The sequence below is a fragment of the Chrysemys picta genome, chromosome 23 (genome assembly GCF_011386835.1).
Source record: "Chrysemys picta bellii isolate R12L10 chromosome 23, ASM1138683v2, whole genome shotgun sequence".
NCBI classification, from domain to species: domain Eukaryota; kingdom Metazoa; phylum Chordata; order Testudines; family Emydidae; genus Chrysemys; species Chrysemys picta.
The window spans coordinates 1,919,466-1,939,902 of NC_088813.1; the positions used below are offsets into that span (position 1 = coordinate 1,919,466).

General features: G+C 44.9%; 1 protein-coding gene across 13 annotated transcripts in view; it reads left to right on the forward strand.

Annotated features, from left to right (window-relative positions):
• The window catches only part of EYA3 (EYA transcriptional coactivator and phosphatase 3), a 132,090-nt gene that overhangs the window by 66,732 nt on the left and 44,921 nt on the right, over window positions 1-20,437 (forward strand). For 7 of the 13 annotated variants that reach the window (XM_008172922.4, XM_042861693.2, XM_042861690.2 and 4 more), the window contains 2 exons: window positions 3,156-3,298; window positions 14,623-14,760. In XM_008172922.4, the coding sequence (XP_008171144.2) occupies window positions 3,156-3,298; window positions 14,623-14,760 (281 nt within the window). The remainder of the gene's footprint in view (window positions 1-3,155; window positions 3,299-14,622; window positions 14,761-20,437) is intronic. The other 6 variants (XM_042861691.2, XM_065577220.1, XM_065577218.1 and 3 more) reach the window with 2 other exon arrangements.

Genomic DNA, 20,437 nt, shown 5'->3' on the forward strand with positions numbered 1-20,437 from the left:
AAGGAGCAGAGGAGAGGAGGGCAAGCCTAAAGGGAGGGGAAAGGCATTTGTGCCCACGTGCCCTTGCACAACGCTGTCCTTGTTTGCTGCTGCTGCAGTCCCAAATGGTGGGAAAAAAAGGGTGAGGCAAGTGGCTGAGTGGAGGGATGAGGAACAGGTCCAGGTGGTAGGTGGGGGGTGATGGAGGGGGCAGCAGCAGTGGTGGTGGTGATGGGAGGGAAGGGCAGATGGACCAGGGGGAGGGCTTCACGCTGCTCCCCTTGCACCCCACAGCAACAGTAGCTACCACCACCACAAGAGCAAAGCTGGAAAAAGTCGCTCAGTCCTGCAGTAAGTCGTCCTCCACAGTGTCCTGCAGTGGTCCTGCATGCTCTCCCTGCAGCAAAGGTCCTCCTCTTCCTCCCCAAGGTAGCAGCAGGCTTCCAGACAACAGCAGCATCTACTAGCAGACAGCCAGGAGGGACCCCACAGGTGGTAGCAAAGCAGTGTTGGGGTCCTCAGTCCCCCTCCCCAAGGAGCAACAGTCGCCAGCAAGAGCACCAGCCGGTGAGGTAGTGGGGGGTGGGGAGGGAATCTGGCCCAGACGAAGCTGAAGAGGGTGCTCTGGGCCCAGTAGTAGCAGCTCCACGCCACAAGAAGGTCCTCCTGTTGGTTTCCAGGAGGTGGGCAGGCGCAAGCCCGCCTACAGCTAAAGGACTCTCCCCCAGCCTATGGCGAGGATCCACTGAGCCCAGGACTCAAATAATTACGGTGGACAACAGAAAAAAATAAGGAGGACAGGTGTGAGGGTCAAAAGTAGGAAACCTGGCAGTTTATGTTGATGGGCAGGCAAACTGTTGCCTTCTGAACCATGACGAGCCTTTTCAGTCTTCTGCCTTCATTCTCAGGTTGCAGTGCATCTCTGGTCAAGTGAAAAATTCTCTAGCCCGAAGGTTGTCAGTGCACAGGTCACAGTGCCAGGTCCTCATCCATCTGATTTACCACGGATGAAAAAAGATATCTTTACCAGCTGTGGTTACCTGGATATCTGGTAGCAGTGAGGTATCTAGGAAGGCCCCTCTGGGACTCAGAAGATCTGAGTTCAGTTCCTCGCTTTGCCACAGATTTTCTGTGTGACCCTTGGCAAGTCACTCAGTTTCTCTTTGCCTCAGTTCTCCATCTGTGAAATGGGGATAATACTCCCTTTCTTCTACCTGGTGTATGTCTTGTTGGTTTAGCCCCATGTCCTGTAAACATGTACCTGCTTGACTTTAGCCGTGTGAGAAATTTTGCTGAAATTAGTGGTTTCACTTATGTAAAATTAACCATTTGCATGAGTTTGTAAGGCTGGGTCTAAGATTGGAAGCTCTTCAAGGCAGCAACTGTTTCTTACTGTATACATGTACAGCACCTGGCACAATGGGCCCTGATCTCAGTCATAGGGTCTGGGCACTACGCTGCATATTATCTTGATGATTGGAGAATAGATGCCCTTGATGGAAGATGTTATGGTGTTTGCTCCTTCCTATAGATATTTCCCTCTACCCATCATCATGCCTTCTATCTCACCAATATTTAGCTTCAACTGTCTCCTCTTTATTTAGGCATTGATGACATCTAAGCACTTGCATACCTGGGAAAAGGAGCTGTCAGCATCAAATGTAAAGGAAATGGGAATAATCAGATGGGTTACATCTCCAGTGTACTCTTCGTACATAGTTTGATATTTTCTCAAAAGGGAGCTAGGTATTCTGATCCTAGTCACTGGGACTTGGGGCCCTTTTAGCCTCCTTTGAAAACCCCAGCCTAGATGTTTACCATTTACTTTACATATTAAGTTCCATTTTATTAGGGGTTGAATGTAGAGTTTCCTTTTGGTCATTTCTAGGATCACTTGTCTTTCCTTTTTTGAGGATTGATACTGCCTTCTCCACCCTACCCACCATCCTCTGGTACCTCACCAGTACTCCATAACTTTTCATAAATAATGGTTTGGTAAGCTTACAAGCGTAGGATGCGTTTTCATCCGGAAAGTAGAGAAATGGATCTCACAGAAATCCTAAGTGTTCCCTTGCCTGGTTCTTATTAATATTAGGTCTTCATTACTTCCTAACTGTCCAAACCTCTCCTTTATTTTTCTTGATGAAACTAGATTTAAAAAAAAATTCAGTAAGCCATTTAAGAGGTGTTACTGCTATTTCACCCTCCTAATTTATTAGTGGCCTTACTTTCATGCTAGTTTATTTTTCCTTGATCCTTATTATAAAACCCTTCTCTTATTGTTAGCCTTATTAGCTACCATTAGCTCATTCTGCTGTTTTCTTTCCCTATCATGTATTCTGTCCAGATTTTGTGCCCTTCACTGAGATGCTGGAATGCCTTTATTGACTGTGTATTCTTATTCAGTTGCTCCCTGCTCTGTCCCTTCAGTACAGTTTTTTAAACCTCAGCTCAGAGCTTCAAGCCACATTGTCATCTGCTTGTTCTTTATCTTGTTTTAAGACAAATTGCCATCACCTTGATTTTCATCTTAGGATGTCCCAGCCTTCTTCTATACTTGTAGATTTTAGTATTTTCTCCCATTGCACAATAATTTCTAGATACCTTAATTCTCCATATTTGCTTTCATGCAGTCTCATAACCTCATACTGCAGTCGTGTATTAACGTGTTAAAACACTTACAAATTGTAGTATGGTCAAGCTCTAAGGCATTGCATTGTTGCCAAGCAGATGGGATGGCTTTCATTAACTTGGAATATTTTTTACTTTTTTAACCATTAAACGTTTGTAACAGTGTATCCCTTTGATTAATTGATATTAATGATGCTGGCTGGGATTTCTATGAGAACTCTGTGCTCAAATCCTACTGAAACCAGTGGAGCTTGCTACTAACTCACTTCGACTCTTCCGAAACTATTAAAAACTGTGGGAAAGCATCCTGACTTCCTTGAGGTGCTGAGTACCCACAGCTCTCTAAGACTTCATTTGGAGATGTGGATGCTTGGCATGGTGGAAAATCAGACCCAGAAGCTTCTGTCAGCTGCTATATTATCCTCCTAAGTTCCTTAAAAAGTACATGTCCCTGTATTTATAATTAGCACATGTTTCTAAAGCGCCCTTTCAGGATGTGCATGATGAGAGCTGCAGAATGTGAACATTTTAATTCTTTTTTATAGGCCATATGCACATATCCTTTCTGTACCTATATCAGAAACGATGACCCCTTATCCTGGTCAGACTCAGTACCAAGCGCTACAGCAGACTCAGCCCTATGCCATCTACCCTCAGACAACCCAGACCTACGGACTACCTCCTTTTGGTAAGGAGTCAACAGAAAAGTTGTCAAGTTTTAAATTGTCTCTTCAAACAATGTATATAATTGTACTTCCCATGCCCATTGCTTTTCCAGCAAACTTCCCAGACGTGTTAGAGAGAAGAATTTACAGAAGAGACCGCAGGCGTGGCTTTCAATAATAGAACAGTTGGAAATGAGGGAATAGTGTGTTTAGTTGACAGCTGTTCAGGTTTAAAGTGCATTGTCTCTGTGGTGGGGATGTGTTAAATAGATCTTGTAAAAAAATCTGATGTAGTCACAGTTAATTCTGGTGGACTGGCAAGCTGACTGCAGGGATGTTTGATACTTGAAGATCACAGTTTTCTCGAATTATTACTTGACTGCTTCAGTGCTGATTTATGTACCAGGTGAAATGGGACAAAGCATCTCTCCAGTGTTGCCCTATCTAACATCTCTCCACTAGGTATCATCTTTCTTTCCTTTTTGCTGGTACATTAGTACTGGCCTATTGGCTAGTATTAAAAGACCTGTTGCCTCACCTTGCATTTCACTGCACGTAGATTGCCTGTTACACTGTCTTTGAGATTACTCAGCTAATAATAATATTTAGCTCCATAGCTCCTGTTAGGTATTAAGCCACTGAAACAGATGGTTACATTGCAGTAACATTTAAATTCTGCATTAGCCATTTCAGGGTGTCATGAGTGATTGTATGAGTGAATTTTCCTTTGGATTTTCTCATTTTCTAATATTGCAAACCCCCAAAATTAAAAAATTATGAGTCAGACCCCAAGAAATCGTAAGGGTGTCGCAAAAGTAATGAGAGAAACAAAACTTAATCCTGTCTTTTGGACTGTGTTCTGATTTTTGAACACCCCCCCCCCACCCCCACCCCGCCTCCTCTCTAGTGTGTGGGTGGCAGTTTGCTTCTGTAACTTACATGAAAACAGTGTGGCTTTATCACCCGTTAGCAGCTGGACCACATAGTACTCTGCAGCTGCGTCCATTTGAAGAGATCTAGTTCTTCAGCTTAAGTGGTAGTGGCTCATGATTTTATATCCACGGTCCAGGGATCAGTCCCACCAGATGACCCCAAGAGATGCATCATTACATTTGACTATGCTGTTTAACCAATCCTGATGCCTAGCATCTCACTGCTGTCTTACAATACTTGTGTAGCCCACTGAAATGTGTGTATGTCATGTCTCCTTGTATGGGCTAGTCGACAGAGAGTAACATGCTCTTCCTCTCACAAGAGCTTCTACAGTAGGGGCCAAAACTGCCTCTATCACTGTAAACCTGGGAGAGTTGGCAACACTGTCTAATTTGCCATGTTGCTTCTAAAAGATTCGCAAAGTGGAAGGGACTTGGCTCAGTTTTATTAGAGACCTGGGTTCTATCCCCAGCTCTGTCTGCTGAAATGGTGCAAACTCTGTTATCTCATTTGTGAAATGGGAGAATAATGGTGTTTCTTGGGTCAAAATATGCATGTAAAAAAAAAAAAGCTGATATTAGTGGGAATGATTCCTCATCTAATCACTTATATATTGAGGGTCTGAATCCTCCAGACCACCTTCTTTTCTGCACTAGTGTTGAGAAATTTACCCTTTGATAGAATCATGGAATCGTAGGACTAGAAGGGATCCCGAGAGGTCATCTAGTGTAGCCCTCTGCACTCAGGCAGGACTAAGTATTATCTAGCTCATCCCTGACAAATGTGTGTCTAACCTGTTCTTAAAAATCTCCAGTGACAGATTCATGACACTAGCTGGATGAAAGCTATAGAACTAGGAGTCTTTGGGGATGTGTGTGTGTAGGAGTGGCTGTTAGAAATTCTGGCTCTTTGGAGAGTGGTGGGAATTGGGTGACTTTGAGGACTTGCTGCTTCATCACTTTCAGCCCAGACTGTGTCAGTAATGACCGAGATTTATTACCATTTTGGGGACGTTCATGGAAAGAGGTCAACTGAATTGGTGGTGTCAGCAGAGTCCCTAGTGGGTACCTACATTGGATTTGCTCCCCCCTTGGCATCCATCTTGCTAGATCCTGAGATCCGTGTGGGTGGTGGAGACTGAATTCCCATTTCATCCATGGGGTGAAGCAGGGGTCAGCACAGAGAAACTTACTGTGCTGCAGTTCTCTTGATAGCTAGGTCTTCACTCACAATGTACTGTTCATGAACACTCTGTTCGCTGTAGGAATACATAGAACAATCAGGCTGTATTGAGCAAAATGAAACAAGAATGTCAGTCTGCCTCTGCAGACTTCCCAGACTATGGTCTTGAGTGCATGTGTGTCTGCCTTGCTGTGTATCCGGTCTGTGTTTCAGGACGTTGTTTCAGATTCACATATAGTTTTCTGTTAATTTGAGCATTTGTTTAGAGGTTCATTCAGTTGCTACCATAGATGACCTGCACCCTGATAGTTCATTTACTGTAAACGTGAAGAATATGTATTGCTCTGTGTGTTCTCTTGTCTTCCTACATGTGTTTCATTGATTATCCTAACAGTGTGTGAATTTGGTTGGGGTTTTTTTGTTTTTTGTGAAAGTGTTTAGGCCAAGATTTTAAACAGCACTTAGATTTAGTGTCTAAGTCCATATTTAGGGATCTAAAGAATTGGTCTGATTTCCAAAGCACTAAGAGCCCTGCAGCTCCCATTGCCATTAATGCTTCTGGGGGAATTCTGCACTACTGTGCACATGCAGAATTCATGTCTGGCTGCAGAATTTTTTTTCCACAGAAAATACATTCTGCCTGAGAAGTGCTGCAGTTCTGCCTTTCATCCACCAGAGGCCGCTATGGTGCCAGAACAGCCAGCAGCATGAATGCAGCCAGTTGCTGGCTGTTCTGGCACCACAACAGCCTCTGGTGGGCAAAAGGCAGAACTGCAGCACTTCTCAGGCCGCCTGTATTTTCTGGGGGGCAGAAATTGGGCGCAGTGGCACAGAATTCCCCCAGGAGTAGAAGTTCATCACAGCACCCTGCCCGTGGAGCCTGGTTACGACAAACAAAGTGGGGCACACAGGGTTGCGGGGGGGGGGGGGGGGAAAGAGTGTCACGGACTGGTGTTAATGGCTAGTGAGCTGGATAGACTGGGAGTGTGAGCTCAGGAGCTAGTGGGGTGACAGCATTGAGCCAGAGACTGAATGGGAGTGGGGGTGCAGGGTCACATGGGGATGGGAGAGAGAGGCTGCAGAGCCACATGGTGATGTGGGGTGTGGGAACAGGGCCTGAATGAATGGGCAGGGCCGGCTGTAGGTTTTTTTGCTGCCCCAAGCAAAATTTTTTTTGGCTGCCCCCCACCCCAGCCCTGGGCTCTCCCCCCCGCCCCCCACAACTGCACCCTCCTGCCGCCCCAGCCCTGGGTCACTGGTAACTCGCTCCCAGGGCAGGTCATTCAGCAGGAATTTTGGATGTGCACAGAACACAGATAGGATTGGTTCCCATATGGTTACAGAACTGCAGTAAAGTGGAACAATTTTCAGCTTGTGTGATTGGAGGATATCTGGATGCATATTATAAGACTGCCCTACATAAATGAGAAAAAGTTGAGGTGCCTTTATTATTCTTTTGTTCCATTCTTTGTTTCTATGGGGAATGCACTATCACGGTCTTCCTTTTAAACAAATAAAACTAAAACTTAAAAAAAAAAAAAAGGCAATGGCTGTTGAAAATCGCAATTCCAGTCCTAATAACCACTGGGAAGCATTTCTTGCTCAATTTATTCTACTTTTTCTACAGCAAGTTACAGTGGATCAGTATATTTGATTTGGGGGAAATGAAGTAACAGCTGCCCAAATTGAGCTTGAGCACTCCTGAATTTTGAGGTGTTCAAATCTGGAAGGCAGGTGCTAGATTCCCTTTCTGAATATTAGCTAAATCTGGAAAGGAAAAGTCAATTTCTGCTTCCAGGGCTCAGAAGTGGAAACCCTCCTAAGTGCCCGGTACTGTATCTAAAGCTGCCCAGGTCCAGAGCCTCCCATCCCTTACTTTTCATTTTAAATTCTAGTGGGATCCACATACCTCCCTTGCTAGGCTTCAGATAGAGAGGTGCACCATCCATTTAGTCCCCCCAATTCCTTCTTTGGGGGACAGCCCAGGGCTGGGGCGGCAGGAGGTGCGGGTGGGGGGGGAAGAGCCCAGGAGTGGGGCAGCAGGGGGTGCGGGTGGGGGGAGAGCCCAGGGCTGGGATGGCAGGAGGTGCGGGTGGGGGAGAGCACAGGGCTGGGGCGGCAGGAGGGTGCGGGTGGGGGCCAGAGCTGGGGCGGCAGGAGGTGCGGGTGGGGGGAGAACCCAGGGCTCGGGTGGGGGGAGAGCCCAGGGTTGGGGCGGCAGGGGAGTGCAGATGGGGGGCCAGAGCTGGGGCGGCAGGGGATGCGGGGGGCGGGGGGGGGGAAGAGCCCAGGGCTGGGGCGGCAGGGGAGTGCAGCTGGGGGCCAGAGCTGGGGCAGCAGGGGGTCTGGGCGTGGGAGAGTCCAGGGCTGGGACATTACAGAGGTGCGGGGGGAGCCCAGGGCGGGGGGGGGGGGGAGGGCAAAAAACCTAGAGCTGGCTCTGTTCCTACCATTCACAGCAAGCTGCAGATTTCAGTTCCATACTCCTTCCCCCCACCCTTTCCTGTTGCTAGTGGCCAAGGAAATGCTGGGAAATGTAGTTCTTTCCCTGCTCCAGGGCTGGTTCTATAGGCAGGGAGCTAACTAAGGAACTACAGCTCCCAGGGCCCCCTGTTGGTTCTCAGCTCCCAGGCTGGATTCTTGGGCCCCTTGCAAATCTGCCGCCCCAAGCAACTGCTTGCTTTGCTGGTGCCTAGAGCCGGTCCTGTGAATGGGAGAGGCTTGGGGTCAGCAAGGGTCTGCATGGAGGAGGCTCCCCAACTCCCTAGCAGTCCCTCCCCTCCCCGAAAAAACCTCTGTTCCATACCTCTCCCACCCACACCCAACAACCCACCAGGTTCACTCCAGGCTCCTTTCCTCTCCCTCAGTTTTTCTATTACCCCTAACTCCCCCAAACCTTTGCATTGCTTCTGATGGGTGCAGGAAATACGTTTCTGTTTTGTAGTTTGAATGAATTATTCAAAGTTCTGTATTAATATGCCTAGTAAGGAATCTATTTGTAAAAAAAAAAAAATTACCAGAATCTTTTTTTTTTTGTCTGTATTGTTACAGACATGCTTGCTGACAGGTATTTTGAAATAAATTACCAAAATAATTGAAACTGGCTTGATTATATTGTGTTATTTTGACAAAATATGCAAAATTTTGCAGAATTTTAAAATGTCAGGCACAGAATTTTTAATTTTTTTGTGCAGAATTCCCCCAGGAGTAGCCTTTAGTAGGAGCTGTGGTATTCTGAGCACCATTTAAAACCCGACCAGTTGTCTGAGTATGGATTTAGGAGCCTAATGGTAGGTTCCTATTTTTTTAAATTTTGTCCTTAACCAAATGTGAGGTAGGCATTGAAAGATGTATTGTATTAACATATTTAATAACAGCCCCAGGATGATGTCACTCTCTGGGGATGGCACATGCTGAGGCTGGTCAACAGGTAGGAGCTAGGGGGACTGAGCATACTCCATGTGGATGGATAGAGAATAACCCTGGCAGACTCAACAAAACTCTACTGAGCATGTGCAAACTTGGCTAAATTTGAGCAGACTTTCAGAAGGATGGGAAAAAATGCATTTTTGACCCCAAATGCATGATGGCACTAGAGCTTCTCAATAAAGTGGTTATTCCATTTTTTTAAGGAGAGCAATGAGGGTGGAAAAACAATAACAGAAAATGTGGAAATGGCAGAGGTGCTTAATGACTTCTTTGTTTTGGTTTTCACCAAAAAGGTTGGTGGTGATTGGACATCTAACATAGTGAATGCTGATGAAAATGAAGTAGGATCAGAGGCTAAAATAGGGAAAGAACAAGTTAAAAATTACTTAGACAAGTTAGATGTCTTCAAGTCACCAGCACCTGATTAAATGCATCCTAGAATACCCAAAAAGCTGACTGAGGAAATATCTGAACCATTAGCGATTATCTTTGAAAAGTCATGGAAGATGGGAGAGATTCCAGAAGACTGGAAAAGGGCAAATATAGTGCCAATCTATAAAAAGGGAAATAAAGACAACACAGGGAATTACAGACCAGTCAGCTTAACTTCTGTACCTGGAAAGATAATGGAGCAAATAATTAAGCAATCAATTTTCAAACATCTAGATGATAATAAGGGGATAAGTAACAGTCAGCATGGATTTGTCAAGAACAAATTGGAGGGAGGGAGAAGAATTGTTGTTCTTAACCTCTGAGGATAGGACAAGAAGCAATGGGTTTAAATTTCAGCTATGTAGGTTTAGTTTGGACATTAGGAAAAACTTCCTAACTGTCAGGGTGGTTAAGCACTGGAATAAATTGCTTGGGGAGATTGTGGAATCTTCATCATTGAAGATTTTTAAGAGCAGGTTAGACAAACACCTGTCAGGAATGGTCTAGAGAATACGTAGTTCTGCCATGAGTGCAGGGGATTGGACTAGATGACATCTTGAGGTCCCTTCCAGTCCTGTGATTCTATGCATTTCCCCCTAATGGACAGCTGAACCACTTTTGCTGAAACTTTCATAAATAAATAAATTACATCTGAGGTAGATGCCCAGCATGGAAAATTTCAGCCCAAATGGTTTAAGTTTGGCATTATCCTTGCTCTCTATAACAATAATGTGAATGGCTTTGTAAGATATGTTACATCACCTTAACATATGTAGGTATTTTTATAGCAGTTGTGCTTAGTGATCACTGTAGTTAGGGTTGAAAAAGGAGTTTTCTTCTGAACCCCTCTTTTCATGTTTGGTCTCAGCCCAAAAATGAAGAGTTTTCTTCAGCAAATTTGAGCCAGTTGTGTTCAGCCATCTTTGAATTACCGTATATACTCATTCATAAGCTGAATATTTGTGGTAAAAAAGTGACGCATCAAAGAGCGGGGGTCAGCTTATAAACGGGTCTACACCAAAATTTGATGATTTTAAACTCTATAGAATCATTGAATTGAATATCTAATACAGGAATTGGCAACCTTTGTCCCACGGCCCGCCAGGGTAAGCACCCTGGCAGACCGGGCCAGTTTGTTTACCTGCTGCATCCGCAGGTTCAGCCGATCGTAGCTCCCACTGACCGCGGTTCGCCGCTCCAGGCCAATGGGGGCGGCAGGAAGCGGCGGCCAGCACATCCCTCGGCCCGCGCCGCTTCCCGCCACCCCCATTGGCCTGGAGCGGTGAACCGTGGCCAGTGGGAGCCGTGATCGGCCAAACTTGTGGACGCGGCAGGTAAATAAACTGGCCCGGCCCGCCAGGGTGCTTACCTGGCATGCCGCGCCACTTCCCACAGTTCCCATTGGCTGGGAACGGCTAACCGTGGCCACAGGGAGCTGAGGTGCTTCATGCCTGCAGACACTCCAAGTAAACAAAACGTGCCGACCCGCCAGCGGCTTACACTGACGGGCTGGGAGCCAAAGTTTTCCAACCCCTGAAATATAGGGGCGGCTTATGAAAGGGTCATACAGTTTTTGCTATTTTTACCTATCCATTTTTGGGGGGGTCAGCTTATAAACAAACGGGCTAATGAATGAGTGTATATGGTATATCAAATTGGGAAAAGTACACTACTTCCTACTTTTAAAAACTAGTTTCTTTCACTGTGATAACTCAAACCCAGCTGAGCTGTGAAGGTTCTGTCATGGGCTTCTCATGGATACACACATCACTGTGCAATTTCCATCAGCATTACATAAATTCATTAAGGCCACATACAAAGATGTGAAGTAGTCTGTAAGGATGAACAACCGAGCAACAGAGTGGTTAAGTGTGGACAGTGGCGTGAAACAGGGCTGCATTTTATCTGCGCTCTTGGTTGGCATCACCATATACTGGATAATGAAGAAGTGTATTAGCAACACAAATACTGGTATACCATGGATAGGTGGCAAATGCCTAGAAGAACTAGACTTTAATGATATTGTGCTACTGAACAACATCCCCTGAAAAGTTACAAACAGAGACAGACAACTGGGCAAAAAAAGCAGACCAAGCAGGGCTCAAAATTAGTTATGCTAAAACAAACATCCTTGAAACCCAGACAGCAATCATTAACATCACATTAAAAGGCAGAAATATCAAGAAAGTAGAACAGTTCATCTACCTGGGAATCACCATGTTAGCCAATGGAGACCTCAAGAAGGAAATGACATCAAGGGTAGGAAAGGCATCCACAGCATTTACTAAACTCAACAACGTATGGAAATCAAATATATACATCACCAGAACAAAACTCTGAATTTTCAGTTCAGACATAATTTTGGTGCTAAAATACGGCTGCGAGAGCTGGAGGTCTATTAAGACATTAGACAGAAAATTAGACACCTTCAAAAATAAGTGCCTATGAAAGATTCTGGACATTGGTTGGAAAGATTTCTTCACCAGTTAAAAGATCTGAGAATCACCAGCCAGCAGCTTGTTTCCACCAGAATCGGAAGGAAACGCTGGATATATTTGGGGCATGTAGAATTATAGAATTGTAGGACAGGTGTTTGTCTAACCTGCTCTTAAAAATCTCCAATGGTGGAGATTTCACAACCTCCCTAGGCAATTTATTCCAGTGCTTAACCCCCTTGACAGTTGGGAAGATTTTTCTAATGTCCAACCTAAACTGCCCTTGCTGCAATTTAAGTCCATCACTTCTTGTCCTATCCTCAGAGGTTAAAGAGAACAATTTTTCTCCGTCCTTCTTGTAACAACCTTTTATGTTCTTGAAAACTGTTATCATGTCCCCTCTCAGTCTTCTCTTCTCCAGACTAAACAAACTCAATTGTTTCAGTCTTCCCTCATAGGTCATGTTTTTAGACCTTTAATCATTTTTATTGCTTTTCTCTGGACTTTCTCCAATTTGTCCACATCTTTCCTGAAATGTGGCGCTCAGAACTGGACACAATACTTCTGTTGACACCTAATCAGCATGGAGTAGAGTGGAAGAATTGCTTCTAATTTCTTGCTTATAACACTCCTGCTAATACATCCCAGAATGATTTTTTTTTTTTTTTTTGCAACCATGTTTCACTGTTCACTCATATTTAGCTTGTGATCCACGATGACCCCCAGATCTCTTTCTGCAGTACTCCAACACACAGACTCCCACATGAAGCTGTCAAGTGGAAACCAACTGGTGTGAGGAAATGAGGGTGCCTAAAAGAAATCTTAAGAAGAACCCTTAGCAGGGACGGCCGAATAGTTTATCTCAACACCACAGAACAAATGGAAGCAGCAGCAAATGACTGAGGAATGGAAGAAGCTGGCTTCTGCCCTATACACCAACATTGGCACAGGAAGGATTTTTTTTTTTAAAGGTAAAGGAAATGTCTAGAAGCTGGTAGCTGCCCTTGAGCCAGACAAATGAGACTGTTTTGCTTTCCTCTGTCCTCTTCTACTTAAAAGTAAAAGAAGGAACTTGGAAATTAAATACAAACAAACAAAAGTAATCCTACTTGTAAGATTTCCCAGTTAAAATGGGGAAGAGGCTGTCAGAAAATGAAGAGTCTCTTTAGCAGTTCTATCTCAGCCCCTTGGCCCTTGTGCAAATCCGTGCTGTTACTTATCACCTTATTATCTTCTAGATATTTGCAAATTGATTGCTTAATTATTTGCTCCGTTATCTTTCCGAGTACTGAAGTTAAGCTGAGTGATCTGTAATTTCCTGGGTTGTCCTTATTCCCTTGTTTTATAGATGGGCACTATACTTGCCCTTTTCCAGTCTCCTGGAATCTCTTCCGTCTTCCATGACTTTTCAAAAATAATTGCTAGTGGCTTAAATCGCTCCTCAGTCAGTTCCTTGAGTATTCTAGAATGTATTTCATCAGACTCTGGTGACTTGAATACATCTAACTTGTCTAAGTAATTTTTAACTTGTTCTTTCCATATTTTAGCCTCTGATACTACCTCATTTTCACTGGTAGTCTTTGTGTTAGATATCCAGTTGCTACTAACCTTTTTGGTGAAAACTGAAACAAAAAAGTCATTTAGCACTTCTGCCATTTCCAATTTTTTTGTTATTGCTGATGTTGGAGTTAGTTCAGAAAGCAGCTGAAATCAGGAGCTTAGGAGGTCTGCAGAACCCTGCTCCTGACTAGGCTGCCTTGTTGAGATGCTGTTCGTGCTGATTCAGTTCCCACCTGAGTGCAGTAGGCAGAACCTTAAAGGGACATGTGCATTGAGAAGTCATACTGCTATATGTGTGCCACTATTGTTACAATTCCAGTGATCTTAAGGACAGGTTTCAGAGTAGCAGCCGTGTTAGTCTGTATCTCGATTATCACTTCAAAGGTTTTTTTCTCTCTCCTGCTGATGATAGCTCATCTCAATTGATTGGCCTCTTACAGTTGGTATGGCTACTCCCACCTTTCATGTTCTCTGTATGTATAAATATCTTCTTTCTGTGTGTTCAATTCTATGCATCCGAAGAAGTGGGCTGTAGCCCACGAAAGCTTATGCTCAAATAAATTTGTTAGTCGCTAAGGTGCCACAAGTACTCCTGTTCTTTTTAGTGATCTTAAGCAATACCTGTAAGAGATTTGAGGAAAAACTTATTCTCCTGTTTGCAGTTTGTTTACTTTGTGCATTTGTGAGCCCTGCCTATGCAGTCAATTTCACTGTTTTCCCCTGAAGGCAGTCAGTCATTTCCCCCCCATTTGTCAGTTTTTGCACAGAAACAAGGGAAATAATTTTTTAAAAACAAATAGTCAAGTGTAATTGTAAAACTACATGAATCGGCAGGAGATTCAGGGTCAGGTATAGGATCTGACACTACTTTTAATTCGTCTTTTTTTTTTTCTTAAGTACTAGATAGGAAGTTGAATTCCCCTTTAATGCTGTAGGAGCCACCCAGTGTCCATTGACGCCATTGGAAGGACTGCCATTGACTAAATGAATGCTGGATCATTATCTCACTGAGTAGCAGTCTGGGCTACTGAGAACACTTTGTAGCAGTCCAAGTCCCAGAGAATGATGAGTGGCTCCTTGGTGCCAGCATTGCAATAGCTCCTATTGTTGAGTCAAAGAATTTTCCATTGAAAGGTTTAGAAACTACCCTTGCTGGTCTCTAAGCTTTTCTTTTTCAGCTAGCTTTATCTCAGCAGCTCAAATCCAACCCGAGAATCAGGAATTTGCTATTGCAAAATAAAAGCAATATTATTTTTTATATGTGACTTTGTCAGTCATTTACTTTGGTAACAAGCAGACAAACTGTTCTCAGGTAGTAAGCATTCTGTTTGGTCCCAGCGTATTTGTTTGTAACTGGTCCAATTTATCTGATTCAGGTGCACTGTGGCCAGGTATGAAACCTGAAAGTGGTTTAATTCAGACTCCATCTCCAAGTCAGCACAATGTTCTTACCTGCACTACAGGGTTAACCACAAGCCAGTCCTGCCCAGCACATTATTCTTATCCTATTCAAGGTAACTTGGCATGGTTTTTATCTACATCTCTCTTCACCTATTCGTGTCCAGATACCACAAATAAAGAGGTCAGCATGTTTGCTCTTGGTTTGTGCATGCTTCTCTGTGCCTTGCAAGCCATATTTTTCTCTTCTTGTACGCTCCAGACCCTGTGTGTTGTGTGTGTGGTTTGTACTCTATATAGAGCTCTGCCTGCACCCAGCCGGGTTATGCCATGCTGATGAATCCTAACAGGGTGAAGAACAAAAGCGGGGTCGGAAAGAGGAGATTGAATGTTGTTCACTTGCATGCCGCGCCTCAGAATGCTCTTGTAACTCAAGCTGTTTCTTAGCAGTCCTGGGCATGAGTTGCACTAAGATTCATGTGTTGCTTCTTGAGGAAAAAGGGTATTCTTTTCTGTGTGCTAGCTAGGGTGGCAGAGATGGTCTGCACTGGGTACCAGTGTGTGTGCTTGCTTCACTATACAAGGTCAGCTAGAAAGTGAAGCTGTAGACACTGGAGCTGGATACAAATATCCACCCACCCACCCCCTGCCAGGGACTCACATTTTAATATTGGGAAGTAAAAGTGCTGCTTAGTTGAAAAAAATGTATGCAAAGTTACTTGTTTCAGGTTTGATTTTTGCCATTTTATTAGTGAAAATGTGTTTTCCGGTGAAAATTCATCCTTTGACAAATTTCTCGGATTTTTGAGAACCTCCTAGAAATGCCTTTTCAGAAAGGAATTTCAAGAAGTGCTAGTTTCTCATTTGTGTGGGCTTTAACATGACTTAAATTGTACAGCTGATGAAGTGCAGCATTAAGGCGGATGCTTTCTCAGCTCACTGCATTGTGATCAGGAAAGGCCCAAGGATGCATTTATCCTGAACTCATTTCCCATCATAGGGTTAGAAGGGACCACTAGAAACATCGATTTGTTGTGAGTTAAAATGGAAAAGTGACTGTCTGTCTAGAAATGGCACCTTTCAGTGAAGCTGCTCTGCGTGTACCTTTGCTGACAAAAATAAATTTTCACTTCTTTGGAAATTGCCATAAAAATAAGATGATATGTAAGAGGTTGCTGGATGCTGTCCTGTGTCCTGCACCATCACTGGAATTGCCATCTAAGTTCCAATTGCAGAATACAGGCTCACCGGGGGTGATGTGAGAGGTAGAAGAAATCCAACTTGACCCTCAGATTCTTGGAGTTTGAGGTTCTTCACTTACAAACTGTACGCATTTGATACGCAGTGAGAGTATAAATTTGGAGCCCCATGTTATCCTTTGGATGGAACCGCCTTTCAGAGCATAATTATGCTTTCTGGAAAGTGTCAGTCTTCCCTTTGAATTGTCCAGCTTTTTTCACGGTCACTATTATCGTCTCATCATATAGAGATAATGACATTTTCTAGAGAGAGTTTTGCAAGCTCCGATAAGAGCTATTTCTTACTTCTGTCATACCCCATATCACCACCATCAGAATGAGACAGAAAGACAAGACGTGGGACGGCAATTCAGGAGAAAGAGAGGCGGGGATTAGTAGTGAGGAGAAGGAAGGAGGGATTATTTATTTGTATTGTAGTAGCACCTAGGAGCCTCAGTCAATGATTATGACCCCATTGTGGTAGACTTGGTACATGTATAACAAAAAGATAGTCTCTGTTCCAAAGAACTTCTAATTGAAGTCTCAGATGAGAGAACAGGTGAATAGAACAGACAGATAGGGGAGAACCAAGAAACAATCATACAGCACTGCTCACCATGATAGGCAGTGGTCACAACCTGCCTAACCGTTGTAGGCATCAGGGGGTTTTCAGGAGGGATTGGAAGGAAGATACTGAGGTGCTTTGCTGATGGTTCCAGGCAGCTCCTCCCAAGTGTTAGAGGCAGCCGGGGGGACAGCCCAAAGGTGCGTTTGAAAGGTTAACCAGTAGGCACTGAAGGCCAATATCGTGGGCAGAGCAGCATCACCATCACGTGACAGAGAATAGATGGGTGGGGGTAAGGTTTGAAGGGCCTTGGAAGTGAAGACAATAGTTTTGTGTTTGGTGCAGTGGAGAACGGGGACCCAGTGGAGGGATGCAGAGAGAGGGGTGATGTGCTCGAAGCCATGAGCTAGGAAAATGATCTCTGCAGCAGCACTTTGAATGGATACAAATGGGGCAAGATGGGATTTGTCCAGGCTGGAAAAGAGGAGGGTACAGCAGTCAAGACACAAGGTGATGGGAATCTGGATGGGAGTTGTGGATGGAGAGGAAAGGATGTTACTCAGGAAAAATTGGCAGGGTTTAGGCACTGCCTGGTCATACGTCTCTAGAAAGAGGGCCGGGTTGAAGATAACCCGCAGGGATGGGCCTGAGTGACATGAAGGATGGTAACTTCATCCATGGTGACTGGAGTTGTGGGAGGAGATTAAGAGGTGTGGCTGAAAGAGAGAGAAGGCACTTGATGAGGAGAGGGAGAATGTTCTGGATTTAGGGCAGCATGATAAAGAGGGCAAAGCCAGAGGGGGCAAAAGGAGATAGGCTGGCAAGAGGACAGGGAAGGGAGAGAGGAGTGAGTTGGGATTTAGCTAGGCAGGCTCTCCATTTAGTTTTAAGCCGGACAGTCCTGCTTTTCTAAGGATTGTCCCCCGTCCGGTACTGAGACCAAACTGGATGTGGTTTCACCAGGTATTGGATGGGGGATGTCATTTTGAAGAGCCCCCTGCCCTCTGGCATAACCTTGCTGCATGGGTTTTCAAAATGGTGTCCATCATGTGGCATGGTGCGTGCGAGATCTCACAAGTGGGGGTCGGCCCACATCATTCCCAGAAGTACTGGAATGTCTGGTGTTCTGTGGCTGTGTGAGTGGCCATACTAGATGTAACCAGGGGCAAGCGTAGGTAGGGCTTGTTCATGATGACAGGAAGTCTGAATGAAAAGGCTGGTGTGGTCTGAGCAGGGGAGATGCAAATTTAGCAGCGGCATTTGGCCAGGCGGGAGATGGTTAAAGGGAAAGATGAGAGAGGTCTTTGCCTTGGGGACAGTGAGGGGAGGGTGAATTTGGGGGATAGTAGGAAGAAAAACTTTAGGATTTAGCAAGGCACTGGATGCTGGGAGGAGGAGGGAGCACTGAGATATGAGCCTGGAAGAGCGGGAGGGAGAAGTTGTCAGTGTAGACAGAAAAGGAAGGGAGATGGAATGGTGGGGTTAGGAGGAAAGATCAGGTCAGTTTTTGGAGTGAATGTGGTAGATTTGGTAACCTCACCATAGAGGTGGTAGTTGAAAGTATCCAAGAAGTTATGGTCACTGGGAGAGGAGAAGAGGTGGATATTGAGAACAGAACGAAAGCTTACGCCCAAATAAATGTGTTAGTCTCTAAGGTGCCACAAGGACTCCTCGTTGTTTTTGCTGATACAGACTAACACGGCTGCCACTCTGAAACCTAGAACTATTTGGGACACCAAGAGAGAGCTGCTCCTCCCCTATTAAAGGACATGCTGCAGAATAAGATGCTGTCAGCAAGGTAAGAGGAGATGCCGGAGATCTCTGACACACAGAAGAGATGAGATTGGAAGAGAACATGATCAGCTGTGTCAAAAGTAACAGAAAGCAAGAAAGATGAGGGCAAGTGAGATCCCTGTAGATGTAGCTATTAGAAAGCCAGTAGTGGTGATCCTGGAGAGGCCATTAATGTAGTGGAAAGAGCAGAATCCAAAATGGAAAGGATCAAGGGCAGAGCTGGAGGAGTGGAAAAGCACTTTAGTAGAACAGACTGTTCGTTTGTTTGACTTCAGAGTCAAAGGGGCTTAGAGAGATAAGGTGGCAGCTAGAGTCTTAATGTTACTTAAGCATAATTATTCAGAATAAATGCTCTTTAAAACAAACCCTAAAAACCTGACAGAAATTACAGGAGAAATATGTATTCAGTGGTATGTGGTTATGCTGTATTATTGGCCCAGTTGATATGTATTTTAGTTCAAGTTCTGCATGTTTTGGTCTTCAGACTTCTGCCTAAGTAATGCCATGGCTCAGGACTCTGGTGAATGCCCAGGTGCACTTACTGACTTAGAAAACTTGGGTAGTGTACTCAGATGAACATAAAAGCTCCCCCTGGAGCTGAAAAGCAGATGATTTTCTTTGAGCTAATTTTGCTAATGTATACACCTGGGAACCCGCAACTCCCACCCTGCATGCCAGAGGGGGCACAAACCACTCTGGTCAGATGTGGAAGGAACCGCTGTTCCTTGCCTCCCTCACTGCTCCACTCCATGTAGGAGCAAAGCAGCCAAGTCAAACTTACAAAATTTGTCAATTCCACTTCTGCTTTGCTCTGCTCTCTGTTATTAGCATGTGAAGCAGAGCAGGATAGGGCATTTTAGGATGGTTGAAGTAGAGCATTCTGGGGTAAATGGAGCAGTGAGGGGGGCGGTGAAGATGCAGAGTCTGGAGAAGCAATCTGGAAACAGGAGGGAGAAATAAAGAAAACTGGGGGTGGGATAACAGAAGGAAGACACAAACCTCTGTGACTCCATTTAAACATGGGCCCTGGGGATAATTCCTTTTGGCATGTCAGAAGGGCAGAACGATGTTGCTGTATTTGTGGCACTCACACACACAGAAGAATTGTTGACCCTCAGGGTAACCTGTGTCAGGCGGTTGCTGAAAGAGCATTGCTGACACAGTTTAATATAACCCTGTTAAAGACCTGGTACATTACAATATGTAAACAGGTGGGCCATGACAAGGCGATATCCTCAGGGTGTTGGGTAACAAGAGGAAGCATGTCTGTGTTGCTACCAGAATCCCAATATGTTTTTTTCCTTTCTATAGTTTCTTTGACCCATTTTAATGGAGCAGCAGCCTCCTGTCCCTGGTTAAGGCTGAGAGTTGCTTTCCATTGTAAGCCTGATCTTGGCCTCCCCTCTAACTCCTCAAAAATCTTTTATTTCAACTTTGGAAAGTGTGTGTGTGGCCTGTGACCATAGACCATTCCTTGCTCAAATCTGAGATGCTTCTTTGATCCCAAGGGGTAGGCAAGGGCAAGTCCTGGGACTTGAGATAAAGATGGAAAATCCTGTTATGGTTAGTGTTACAAAACCATTCTGTACTGTTCACAAAGGTGAGGGATTTACAATGTGCCACCGTAGGTACCCATGAACAGTGGGGGCACAGCAGCAGCACAAGGACTTCACCTCACCTTGACCCTAGTGACTCCTGTAGCCCTACAGAGCTCTTAAGCTTTGCAGGTTTCCCCAGAGGATCCTACAGGTGTCCTGGCTTCCTGACCAGCTTCCCCAATCATTCCCTCCCTCCCCCGCTCTGCGGGCTCTCAGGCTTCTCCTAGCTCCGTACTGGGAGCAGGAATCAGATTTTCCTCCCCACAGACTTTTCAAAGGAGTTTCTGTAGGCCTTAATGGATTCTGCATGGGGCCAATGGCTCTGCCAGTGTGGGTGGAGCGGAGGCAGGGCACTAGATGTTTCCCATTGAGAGATTCCACCCGAGTGGGGCTCACAATAAATAATTGGTTCTCTTTCTCCAAGAACACATCACCTTGTGCAGTTGTTCCCCATGTTCCCCTTTCCTTGCTAAGGCTTCTGTCTGGGTGCAGGGATCCCAAGGTGATGAAATTCCTCTGAGGCTTCCACAGGATCCATTGCAGAGTTCTGCTTCTGGGTTGGTGAGGAGAGTTTCCAAACAGCTGTGCTGTGTGTGTT